Source organism: Brassica oleracea, chromosome C5 (genome assembly GCF_000695525.1).
Source record: "Brassica oleracea var. oleracea cultivar TO1000 chromosome C5, BOL, whole genome shotgun sequence".
NCBI classification, from domain to species: Eukaryota; Viridiplantae; Streptophyta; class Magnoliopsida; order Brassicales; family Brassicaceae; genus Brassica; species Brassica oleracea.
In genome coordinates this window covers 46541269-46553456 of record NC_027752.1, presented here as the reverse complement: position 1 = coordinate 46553456, position 12188 = coordinate 46541269, and the positions used below count along the sequence as shown (strand labels likewise).

General features: G+C 39.1%; 2 protein-coding genes and 1 long non-coding RNA gene across 3 annotated transcripts; 2 read left to right on the top strand and 1 right to left on the bottom strand.

The window, feature by feature from the left end:
* The first annotated feature begins 1290 nt into the window (after positions 1–1290).
* LOC106292807 lies at positions 1291–2382 on the top strand. The gene is made up of 3 exons (XR_001260260.1): positions 1291–1421; positions 1523–1823; positions 2146–2382. It is a non-coding gene; the product is annotated as an uncharacterized LOC106292807 (long non-coding RNA).
* Positions 1354–2296, bottom strand: LOC106292806 (probable WRKY transcription factor 45). Its single transcript, XM_013728463.1, has 2 exons — positions 1998–2296; positions 1354–1914 (listed from the first exon to the last, which is right to left on the bottom strand). Exons 1-2 carry the CDS (start codon positions 2252–2254, stop codon positions 1737–1739), a joined length of 435 nt encoding a protein of 144 aa, XP_013583917.1. The 5' UTR covers positions 2255–2296; the 3' UTR covers positions 1354–1736.
* Positions 2383–9084: 6702 nt separating the features above from the next.
* Positions 9085–11805, top strand: LOC106292438. Its single transcript, XM_013728024.1, has 14 exons — positions 9085–9346; positions 9525–9619; positions 9704–9817; positions 9909–10013; positions 10097–10168; positions 10265–10377; positions 10449–10583; positions 10669–10737; positions 10813–10900; positions 10966–11037; positions 11103–11203; positions 11283–11400; positions 11493–11552; positions 11635–11805. Exons 1-14 carry the CDS (start codon positions 9247–9249, stop codon positions 11803–11805), a joined length of 1413 nt encoding a protein of 470 aa, XP_013583478.1. The 5' UTR covers positions 9085–9246.
* The last annotated feature ends 383 nt before the right edge of the window (positions 11806–12188 follow it).

The window sequence follows — 12188 nt, the reverse complement described above, 5'->3', positions numbered from 1 at the left end:
CCAAGACATGCAGGGAGATAAGGTATCGAAGACGCGTGGTCCTTCCCCTTTCAAATGATATCACTCAGAAGCATCACTTTTTTGATGAATAACTCTCAACTTTCATGCTCAACAAGCCACGACGATACATCCATATCGGTGTCGTCAAAGAAAAAAAATGTGGATAGCTTTTCTGTTATTGTTAAAGAATGGAGGACAAATTTATTCGAGAAGGATATTATAAACAAAACCAAGCGAATTATTGGAGGGTTCTTAGTTTTTCTTACCTCACCCAAAGAACTCTACAATAAACATGCCCTAACTTTATCGTTGTGCGGTTCACAGCCAACATTTTTATTGCTCTTTCTCAATGGATGTATATCTACTGGCTTTTTCTTTTGATAAAACACACAATTTCATTTCATAAATAAACAGCCTACACTCCATTAGAGGAAGATGAGATTACCAATGAGAGGAATGATTTTGCCACAGTATCAACCATCACATTTCATATCTACTGTTTAGTATGTCGTTTTCAACTGAAAAAACTATGTTTCTTCCATTTAGATTACAAAATTCCAAATAATTTTAAATGTGTTGTGTGACTAATTGTATTCTAATGTATGTTTATAATTAAATGAACTAATTATAAATTATAATTAAATAAAGTAATTTAAAATTATTAATTTTAATATGTGTACATTGGATTAAAAAAGTATACAATATGAAACAGCATGAGTGTTTTCTTAGAACACTTGAATAGAAAAGGAAGAAAGACTTGGCATATTTTATTTTAAAACTTAACTTGGCATATCTTTTGAGAAGATTCTTATAAATGTATATATTCTGTTACATATTTGCTTTTTTATCACATGGTCCTTCCAAAGGTATATGATCTATAGTAGGATGCGATTTTTATTTGCTTACGTAGACATTAAAATATTCCAGATGACATGTGGTCTTTAGTTATGATTAGTTTTTTGTTCTTATCAAAATGGTTATATTATATTGATGATCCCATTGAATTTGTTTCGGGATGAGACTAAAGAAGGTGAAAATCTCAACAAAAAAAAAAAACTAACTCACTTGAATCCTCTAAAATGGTTGGCATTTGATAGCCGGATCCTGTATCGACGTTGATGCACCTGAAAAATGGTGATAAATTCAATATGGTGTATTACTACAGCTGGGCTTGTTTGGGCTGATGTTATATAAAGAGCAAATATTAGAGCCCATTTAGGATAGTGGGCTGCTTTTCAAGCAAAGGCCGCTTGAAGGAGTTTCATGGTTTGACCAATTTCATTCAGACGGCGGTGGTGCTCCTCTTGAAGGGCGACGTCAAGCAATCCGCCTCCAGGTCGGAATTAGACGTTGATTTCTGGATCTCAAAACAGTAAAAGAGTGCTCTTTTGATTCAACAACTAAATTTAAATGATTCAATGGTTCGGGCTCATCATTCATTGCTTTCAAAGTGATTTGGTCAGTTGAGATTCCTTCAGCCAGTCTATCATCTCTGTTGACTGCGTTTGATGGGTTTTTTCAGGGCAGCGGAGTCCAGCAAGACACCAAATGAGATAGGTTCCAGGGAAACCCAAAGACAAGGACGGGTGTGTGTACAATTCACGCATTGCTCAGTTTAATAAAGTAAAAAAGGGCTTTGGTCTGAAAGCAGCATTCTTTTGCGCCAGTTTCATTCATCTAAACCCACCCAAGATACATCGGTATGCATAATAAAAATGAAAACAATAAAAAGATAACTAAAAGGGAGGGAAGATGTGCATCTGGGTCAAGATGTGGTGGAAGTTATCGGAGGGTGTATCAACGGGGTGGGTATGAACTCCTTGGTAAGTGGTAACCACCACTCCTTCATCTCCTGATAGCCTCTGCACTTGCTTCTTCACTCTGCATCCTTTTTCTGTGCACTTATAATAGCTCCTACACGCATTATTTTAGTATTTATCATGCACCAACCAAATAAAAGCAGCATATATATATGTTTGTAGTAGCCTAGTAGGTACCTGGGGAATGGATTGTTCTTGACAGCTTTTTGGCCGTACTTCCTCCACCTGTATCCGTCATCGAGAATATCAACCTGACTTCTTGTCTGGAAAGCAAACCTGGCTTCTCTCTCTTTCTTCTTACTCTTGTGTTTCTCTTCTTTGTTAGTGTTATGCTGCTGTAACGAGGAGGACGTGTTGATCTGAGTTTGATCACCAGACAAGCGATGATCAACCGATGAAGATGGAAACAACACCTGACATGACCTATCCTCCATTTCTTGCTCCCCTCTGCCTTCTGTGGAGAGAAAGAATCAATGTTTTTGAACTTGTAAATTCCAAAAAAGACTAGTAGGCCAGGTCACGTGTCTTTGACTATGTGTGAAAGGTGAGAGAGGCGTAGACGGCAACGACGACGCGAGCGATAACAAAAAGAAAGAAAGAAAGAAGAGAAAGTGAGATGGGCTAGATTAGCGGATTAAAGAGTTTGGTGGAAAGTATAAAGAAAAGGTGTGGCGGCTTCATCATTCTGATTATGACTACTTACTTGCAATAATTCAAAGTTCTGGTGCAACGGATTCAAATATCTTTTGGGCCTGTATACTATCGAACTTTTTGGTTTCCCTTGATCTACATTTTTATATATTTTCATCACTTGAGAGTAGGTTTCTGAGCCTAGAAATTTCAGGAAGACACAATACAAGTTTTGAGGTCAACTTCGTAGGTATATGTTTCAAAGAAGGCCGAATGGTGAGCCTTCACACAATGCTTTGCCTCATTTACATTCACCATCAACGAGATGTTTACCCGATATCACCAAAATGTACTACAAAAATGTCAGACATGCGTATCCTAACTTTTACTCTTCTTTTATTTCTAGAATTATATACATACATGTAAAGTTGTAAGAATTTTTTCCTTAAATGTGTTTTGAGCCGGATTAGTGGAAAGATAGATGATATATCAAAATAAATTTTTGATATGGTGCGAATGAAAATAAAACACCAAAAAATATTATATGTTGATTGTATGGTAAATAAACAAAATTTCAGAACATTGAAAATGCACAGATCATGGCACACAATATACTGAGTAGCCAGATGTGAATATTCATTTTTTTTTGAAAGAGTGTTAAATTTATTCAAATCAAAAAAACTTTTTTACGCTATGTGTGACTTTGTTTGTGAGTTTTTTTAGTACAAAATGAAGTCAAATCAAAAAAGTCTTTAGATCATCACTCTCTAGTTGCAAACCATGTCGTTAGTGCTGACATAAATCGTTTATTCCCTAATATGACTAATATTACTGGCCATGAATATTCACTAACCAAAGATAGTTGGGAATGTACACATGAATTATTAAATGACTAATATTACTGGCCATGCCTGGACACATTTTATCCAGGGAGATTATCCAAATTCTCCAGGGAGATAGTATTACTACGGAAATATATATAGAAGGGAGAGGAAAAATTGAGAGACAAGGAGAAGGCAAGAAAGAGGTTGAGAGATCCATAGAGTTTACAGACCTCTCTTGCCTAGTCTCCACTATCATCCAAATCCACACTATCTCCTTTTGAACATCTTTTTATACTGTTGAGATAAGCATGAAATAGCTTAGAGTACAAGCTACCTAATCCTATTGTGTTTGAATTTATCTAAAGGATTAGGAAATAGAGTTGTGTTAATCCTAATGAGTTTAGGATAATTATAAAGTTATATAAAGAGATGCAAGGGTGTTTGCATATCTTATGAGTTTGAGAGCTTTAGTTTTTTTTGAGTTATTTTCTAAAGCATTGAGAGAGTTTTAACAAAGCGTTCTTTGAGAAATATAGTTCTTTGATTCAATAATTGGTATCAGAGCTATTCTATTGAGTCAAAGGAAATCATGGGAGATATCGTTGCAGCGAAGAGCAACATCAAGAGCAGTGGTACGTCCATTCAGTGTCCATTACTCAACGACACGAATTACACAGTGTGGACAATGAGAATGGAGGCGGCGTTGCGTGTTCATAAGGTCTGGGAGGCCATCGATCCAGGAGAAGCAAAAGGAGAGAAGAATGATGTTGCAAGGGCTCTGTTATTCCAGTCAATTCCAGAGGCATTAATATTGCAAGTAGGAAACCTTGTAACTGCGAAGGAGATTTGGGAAGCGATAAGTACAAGACATGTGGGAGCTGATCGTGTACGTAAGGCCCGCTTACAGACATTGATAGCAGACTTCAGTAGATTAAAGATGAAGGAGACTGATTCTATTGATAGCTTTGTTGGAAAAATTCGAGAACTATCAACCAAGTCTGCAGCTTTAGGACAAATTATTGAGGAACCAAAGATAGTTGAGAAGTTCTTGCAGAGCTTGCCAAGAAAAAAATATATACATATTGTTGCTGCGTTAGAGCAGGTTCTTGATCTTGATAAAACAGGCTTTGAGGATGTTGTGGGACGTCTAAAAGCTTATGAGGAGAGAATTGCTGAAGACGAAACAGAAAAACAAGAAGATCAGGAACAGAGCAAGCTCATGTACGCTAATGCTGATAGACCGACGCAGACACAAGAACGATATGACTCTTCAAGAGGCAGAGGCAGAGGAGGTCGTTATGGAAATCGAGGGAGAGGTCGTGGACGCCAATACTATCAGCAGAATGGAGGATATCAGAGAAACGGAGGACAACAGCAACAGAGTGGTGGCTATTATCAAGAAAGAGATGCATCCAAAGTTGTGTGCTTCCGTTGTGACAAGATGGGACACTTTGCTATGCATTGTCCTGACCGACTTCTCAAGCTACAAGAGACTAATGAAAGCGAGGCAGAGACAACACATGAGGCTGATGAGTTGATGATGAATGAGGTGGTATTCCTTAACGAACGCAACGTTATACCTAGCAAGCTCAATACCTCGTCCAACATTGATAATCTATGGTACCTAGACAACGGAGCAAGCAACCATATGACAGGGAATCTAGAGTTCTTCACCAAGATTGATAGAAGAGTGACTGGGAAAGTGAGATTCGGTGATGATTCGAGAATAGATATAAAAGGAAAAGGCTCAATCATATTCCTAACTAAGAATGGTGAACGCAAGGAACTTTCAGACATCTATTTTATTCCTAATCTTAGGAGTAATATCTTGAGTCTTGGGCAAGCTACTGAGTCTGGTTGTGAGGTGAGGATGAAAGATGATTGTCTACTCTTGTATGATCGTGAAGGGAGATTATTGGTGAAAGCAAAGAGAGCTCTAAATCGACTCTATAAGGTGGCAATGGAGGTTGAAAATACAAGATGTTTGCAGCTAGTACATCTAAAGGAATCATCAAAGTGGCATGCACGCTTAGGGCATATAGGCTTGAGTAACCTAAAGAAGATGGTGGACAAGAACTTGGTTATCGGAATGCCCAAGTTTGGAGTTGAAAAAGAAATCTGTGAAGCTTGCTTGCGTGGGAAGCAAATACGAGAATCGTTTCCACAAGCTAGCTCATATCGTGCTTCAAGGGTATTGGAGCTAATACATGGGGATTTGTGTGGTCCTATTACACCACAAACTGCTGGAAGTAACAGATATGTGTTCGTCTTAATAGACGATCATTCAAGATACATGTGGTCCATTCTCATGAAGGAAAAGAGTGAAGCTTTCACAAAGTTTAAACGATTCAGAAGCTTGGTTGAACAAGAGACGGGATTAAAGATTAAAACCTTTCGTACAGATAGGGGAGGAGAGTTTACAAGCCAAGAGTTCAAAGATTACTGTGAAAGCTCAGGGATTAGTCGTCATCTAACCGCTCCATATTCGCCGCAGCAGAACGGAGTTGTCGAGAGAAGAAACAGAACGTTACTTGAGATGACACGAAGCATTCTAAAAGCTATGGATGTTCCAAATTACTTGTGGGGTGAGGCTGTTAGGCACGCAACGTACCTTATTAATCGCATTCCTACAAGAACCTTGTTACTACAAACTCCATACGAGAGCTACAGAGGAAAGAAACCGTGCATCGAACATATTAGAGTGTTTGGTTGCGTGGGGCATGTGAAAGTAGATAAACCACATTTGAGGAAGCTAGATGATAGGTCACGACCATTGGTGCATCTTGGGATTGAACCGGGATCAAAAGCATATAGGCTATTGGATCCATCGACTCGCAGAATAATAGTAAGCCGCGATGTCGTGTTCTGTGAAGAACAGAGTTGGAAGTGGAGAAAAACAGAGAAGGAGCCACATACGGAGATGGGTGTGATAGATTTTGCTAACAAGGAAGATAGGAACGATGACGCAAGTAGTGGGGTGAGTATTAAGGATGAAGAAAGCGAAGAAGATGAGAAGAATCTTGATCAACCACCAGAGATACTAAGACGGTCTACTCGTATCATCAACAAACCGAGTTATCTTGATGACTATGAGTTATTATGTGAGGAAGACGAGCAGTATGATTTACTATGTGAGGCTGAGTTCGAGAACCTTCTTATGCTTATCAATGAAGAACCGTGGAGTTATGGTGAAGCAAAAGAAAAGAAAGTGTGGAGAGATGCTTGCAAAGAAGAGATCAAGTCGATAGAAAAGAACAATACTTGGACATTAGTTGATCTTCCTTCAACCTGTAAGGCAATCGGATTGAAATGGGTTTTTAAGGTGAAGAAGAATGCCGATGGAAGCATAAACAAGTATAAAGCGAGGCTTGTAGCCAAGGGATACATTCAGAAACATGGAGTAGATTTTGACGAGGTCTTTGCACCTGTTGCTCGCATCGAAACAGTCAGATTGATCATAGGAATGGCGGCTTCACATCGATGGGAGTTACATCATTTGGATGTAAAAACTGCTTTCTTATACGGAGAACTCAAAGAAGAGGTATACGTTAAACAACCTGAAGGCTTTGTTGTGAAAGGTAGTGAGAATAAAGTTTATAAATTGAGGAAGGCGCTTTATGGGTTGCGACAAGCTCCTCGGGCTTGGAATGAGAAGCTTCATACGGTCTTGTGTGAGCTAAACTTTGAACGATGTCTTAAAGAACCATCTCTGTACCGGAAGAAGCAACACGAAGATCTCTTGCTAGTGGCTGTTTATGTGGACGACTTACTTGTGGCAGGGTCTAACATAGAGATGATTCACGAGTTTAAAAGAGCTATGGCGGCAAAGTTTGAGATGTCCGATCTCGGAAGATTGAGCTACTACCTTGGGATAGAGGTCATTCAACGAGAAGGAAGCATAATCTTGAGTCAGGAACGGTACGCTACTAGGATCTTGGAGGAAGCTGGCTTAATGGGATGTAACTCTGCGCATATACCCATGGATGCAGGAGTTAAACTCGGCAAAGCAGAGAAGGAAGAAGGAGTTGATGAGAGAGAGTACCGCAGAAACATTGGTTGTCTTCGGTACTTGTTACATACGAGACCTGATCTTGCGTGCAGTGTGGGAATCTTGAGCAGATACATGCACAATCCCAAGGTATCACACAACGTGGCTTTGAAACAGGTACTCCGTTACTTGGCAGGGACATTGAGCTATGGTTTGGTGTTTGAGGCAAAGTCGGATGAGAGTTTGGTTGGCTATAGTGATAGTAGCTACAATGTTGATCCAGATGATGGAAAGAGCACGACTGGTCACATTTTCTACCTCGGTGGTAACCCCATTACATGGTGTTCTCAGAAACAAGAGATCGTCGCATTATCATCATGTGAAGCAGAGTTCATGGCAGCGACAGAAACGGCGAAGCAGGCGATTTGGCTGCAGGATCTTCTCAACGAGGTGCTTGGTCGTCCCGGCAAGATTGTGGTGATAAAGATCGACAACAAGTCGGCAATAGCTCTGTCCAAGAACCCGGTTTTTCATGGACGCAGCAAACACATTCACACAAGGTTCCATTTCATTAGAGAATGTGTTGAAAAAGGACTTGTGAATGTCGAACATGTTGCAGGAGTAAGACAGAAGGCTGATATACTTACGAAAGCATTAGGAAGAGTTAAGTTTGTAGAGATGAGAAGTCTCATTGGAGTTCAAGACTTGAAGAGAGAAGATTTCAAGCTTAAGGGGGAGAGTGTTGAGATAAGCATGAAATAGCTTAGAGTACAAGCTACCTAATCCTATTGTGTTTGAATTTATCTAAAGGATTAGGAAATAGAGTTGTGTTAATCCTAATGAGTTTAGGATAATTATAAAGTTATATAAAGAGATGCAAGGGTGTTTGCATATCTTATGAGTTTGAGAGCTTTAGTTTTTTTTGAGTTATTTTCTAAAGCATTGAGAGAGTTTTAACAAAGCGTTCTTTGAGAAATATAGTTCTTTGATTCAATATATACAAAATCACATCACCAATCAAAGAGCATTTTGGTGATGGTACTCGACTAGTGATACCTCATACATAATCCATAACATTTGGGCTCTCATCTCATGAATCATGATCGCATTGTACAAACACTTGACACTTTTTGGAAAACTAGGGATCCTAACTAACTAGTAACTATAGGAGAAAGGGAATTCAGAGTTTGGTGCTGTATCAACTCAGGAATGAGCTTGAGAAGAAAGGAGAGCTCATTATCAGAGAAGTTTGGCTTTGGCTTAGTTACATGAGCATCTCTGTTGGATGGCTTCATCATGTCCCTCACAGTATATGTCATCTCTACCACAATGATTCACTATGACTCCTATTCCCAAAATTTTGCAAACATTTAATAATGAGAAAACAATTTAGGTCTCATCAAAATCTACAGAAAAGAGGCGTCTTCGTCACGGCAAGAGCGTGAAGCCCATTACAAAGCTGAGGAATTAGGGTTCCAAACGGGCCAGGCAGAGCCTCTTCGAGTTTAATCTGACATTTGCGATGTAGTCAAAGCCCAATAAAGCTTACGGGCCTAACTTATGATTTGAGCATGGTGGAATAGAACTGAACTGAGGACGTACATTCCTCGTTCCGTCTTTTTTATCATTAGCATTTTGAATTTTTACCGGCACATCAGCTCATCAGTTGGTCTGAAATTATTATACTTTTTTTGGGTGTCGGCAAGGAAATAGTCATCTGATTTATTATATGGTTCAGAATTGGGATGCAATGATTGGAGGAAAATAGATGAGTGTGGCTACCTTATTATTAAAAAAAATAAAATAAAAAACCCGAAATAGAAAAGCAGGGGAGATCTCCGTTGGTGGAGTTAATACTCCACCCAACGACATTAATTCGTAGTTAGGGACAGAGGGGGGTTAAGTTATATATAATCCTGTTCTTGTCTTAAAATCGAGGATCTCCTCTCTTCCTAAAAATCGATTATTTTTTTTCTCCAAAGAGATGGCGGCTGAACGGAAAAAGGAAACGATTCGTCTGGAGCCCGAATCCGTCATCCCTATCCTCAAACCTAAGCTCATCATGACCTTGGCTAATCTCATTGGTCAGTCTCTCCAATTTCTTCCTCTTTCTCTATTTGGCTAGGTCGGATTAGACACTACCGATTCAAAACTTTAGTTACATGTTTTGTTATCGATCTTCAGTTAATTAATGTAATGATTTTCTTTTTGATGCCTCGACTTCCACAAATCGTGTCTTTTTTTTTTTTTTTTTTCTGGCAGAACATAGCAATGATAGACAAGAGTTTCTTAAGCTCTGCAAGAGAATTGAATACACTGTCCGAGCTTGGTATAATCTTCAGTTTGAAGATTTGATGGTGGTTACCCTGTTCCTATTTATTTTCTATCTGCTTAGAGCATTTTCCCCCAATTTTGTTCTCATGGCTCTTTGCTGTCTGCAGCAACTCTACTCTCTTTTTGATCCTGTACACGGTGCTCAGAAACTCCAGCAGCAGAACCTAACTTCTCAGGAAATTGATGTGCTTGAACAGAATTTCCTGGCTTACTTGTTTCAGGTATTAATTAGCCTTACTTGTGTTATGATGTATGTATGTATGTATGTATGTATGTCAGTGTTCTTGAATGTTCTCCTTTTCCTTTCACAAGGTTATGGACAAGAGCAACTTTAAAATAACAACAGATGATGAGATCGAGGTTGCACGCTCTGGGCAGTATCTTCTTAATCTTCCCATCAAAGTTGACGAGTCAAAGGTTTTAATCCAACAACACATTACATATATTTTACTCCCCCCCTCGGGATTTCTCTTAAACCAGTTTTGGTGTATATGATGAAGCTTGACAAGAAGCTACTCAAGAGATATTTTGAGGAGCACCCACATGAAAATCTTCCAGACTTTTCTGATAATGTACAGTTTCAGTTTTGTAGATTTTATAATACCAAGAATTATTATAGTTTCATAATTACCTTTCTTGACCCATCGTAGTGTATGTCAATTTTGTAGTATGTCATCTTCAGGCGGGGTATTGGGATGGATAAGACCACCGACTTCTTTTTCATGGAGAAATTAGATGTGATCATATCACGTATTTGGTCATGTTTCCTGAAAATCACTTGGTAAGCGCAAGTTATCCTTGTCTTAAAGTTCCTACTAAATGATGCTTCTGACTGAGTCTTAACCTCCGCAGGTTAGATAAGTTACGTGCCAATCGGTCAAGCAGACATCAAAAGAAAGATCCCAAAAAAGATGATGAGACAAACCCTGAAGCAGATAATGAGGACTTGTATGTGGAGCGTATTCGCCTTGAGAATACACAATTGAGGTGCCCCCACCTTGCTTCTTGTGCTATTTCTGGAAACTGTATATATAATAAATTAATAAATGGCTTTTCTCTTGATGAAATTCAGCGTTAAGAGTTTCTTGAGCAAGCTCACGATACAAGAGCCTACATTTGATAGAATGATTGTTGTGTATAGGTAAGGGTTTATGTGTCTTCTTGTTTCATTCCCTTTGTGAATATTGTGGTTCAAGAAGGATATATGATGTTGCAGGCGTGCCAGCTCTAAAACAAATCTAGAACGAGGAATTTACGTCAAGCATTTCAAAAACATTCCTATGGCCGACATGGAGATTGTGCTTGTAAGTGTCTCTCTTCTTTCTCTATGCATATGCGAGCAATAACATCTACTACGTCTATTTTGCAGCCTGAGAAAAGAAATCCTGGACTGACTCCAATGGATTGGGTCAAATTTCTGATATCTGCCGTAGTTGGTCTGGTTGGTCTCCTCCTTCTTTTCCTATTTGTATCGTATGTCTCTTTATTGGTCGACTTTCTCTACAGGTTGCCGTGGTCACTTCAGTTGAGATGCCGAAAGCAGACCCATGGGTAATCTTTGCAGTTCTCTCCACAGTGGTTGGTTATTGTGCCAAAACATACTTCACGTTAAGTGTTTTCTATTTTGTCCTTTGCTCTTCATTCTTGTGTGTTAGTTAGACTTATCGCAGAGTTGTTTTACTTCAGTTTCCAGCAGAACATGGCGACGTACCAGAACCTGATAACGCAGTCAATGTATGATAAACAATTAGACAGCGGGAAGGGAACGCTATTACACTTGTGCGATGACGTTATTCAGCAAGAAGTAAAAAGTTCCTGCCTGCATGAATCTTAAGTCTTATTCATGCCTTTAGAATAGGAGAACACAGCCTAACTTGGGTTACACTACACGCGCAGGTAAAAGAGGTGATGATTTCCTTCTACATACTAATGGAGCAGGGGAAAGCTACCTTGGAGGTACATAATACCATTTTTTTTTTACTCTTTTGGTATTGTCTATTATAATTAGCGAGTGCTGACTTGAGTTGGTGGGGAATAGGATCTGGATCTGAGATGTGAGGAACTGATAAAGGAAGAGTTTGGTGAGAGGTGTAACTTTGATGTGGACGATGCAGTTCAAAAGCTAGAGAAGTTGGGGATCGTTGCCCGTGACACAATTGGAAGGTACTACTGCATGAGACAGAGACATGTGAACGGACAGATGTGTTAAATTCCTACGTGCCTTAAGTTAAAACCAAGAATCCAATCCTCCTATAGGTTAAAAAGAGAAGTCACTTTAGTGATTTTTGCTGAGGTGGCACTCATATAGAGCTTCTTAGGAAAAACGTTATAATTCTTAGTGCTGGGTTCGCGGGTCAACCCGCCCCGACCCGCCCCGCCCCGCCGCGGGTCGAATCATTTTTTCGATTCAAAAACTCGACCCGCATAACCCGCAAACAAAAACTTTTATATCCGCATCCGCCCCGCCAAAACCTGCGGGTAACCCGGCAAACCCGCGGGTAATATTAATTATATTAAAAATAGTTATTTTAATTAAAAATGATTATTTCCTAATTATATAATAATTATTTTAATTAAAAATAATTATTTTTT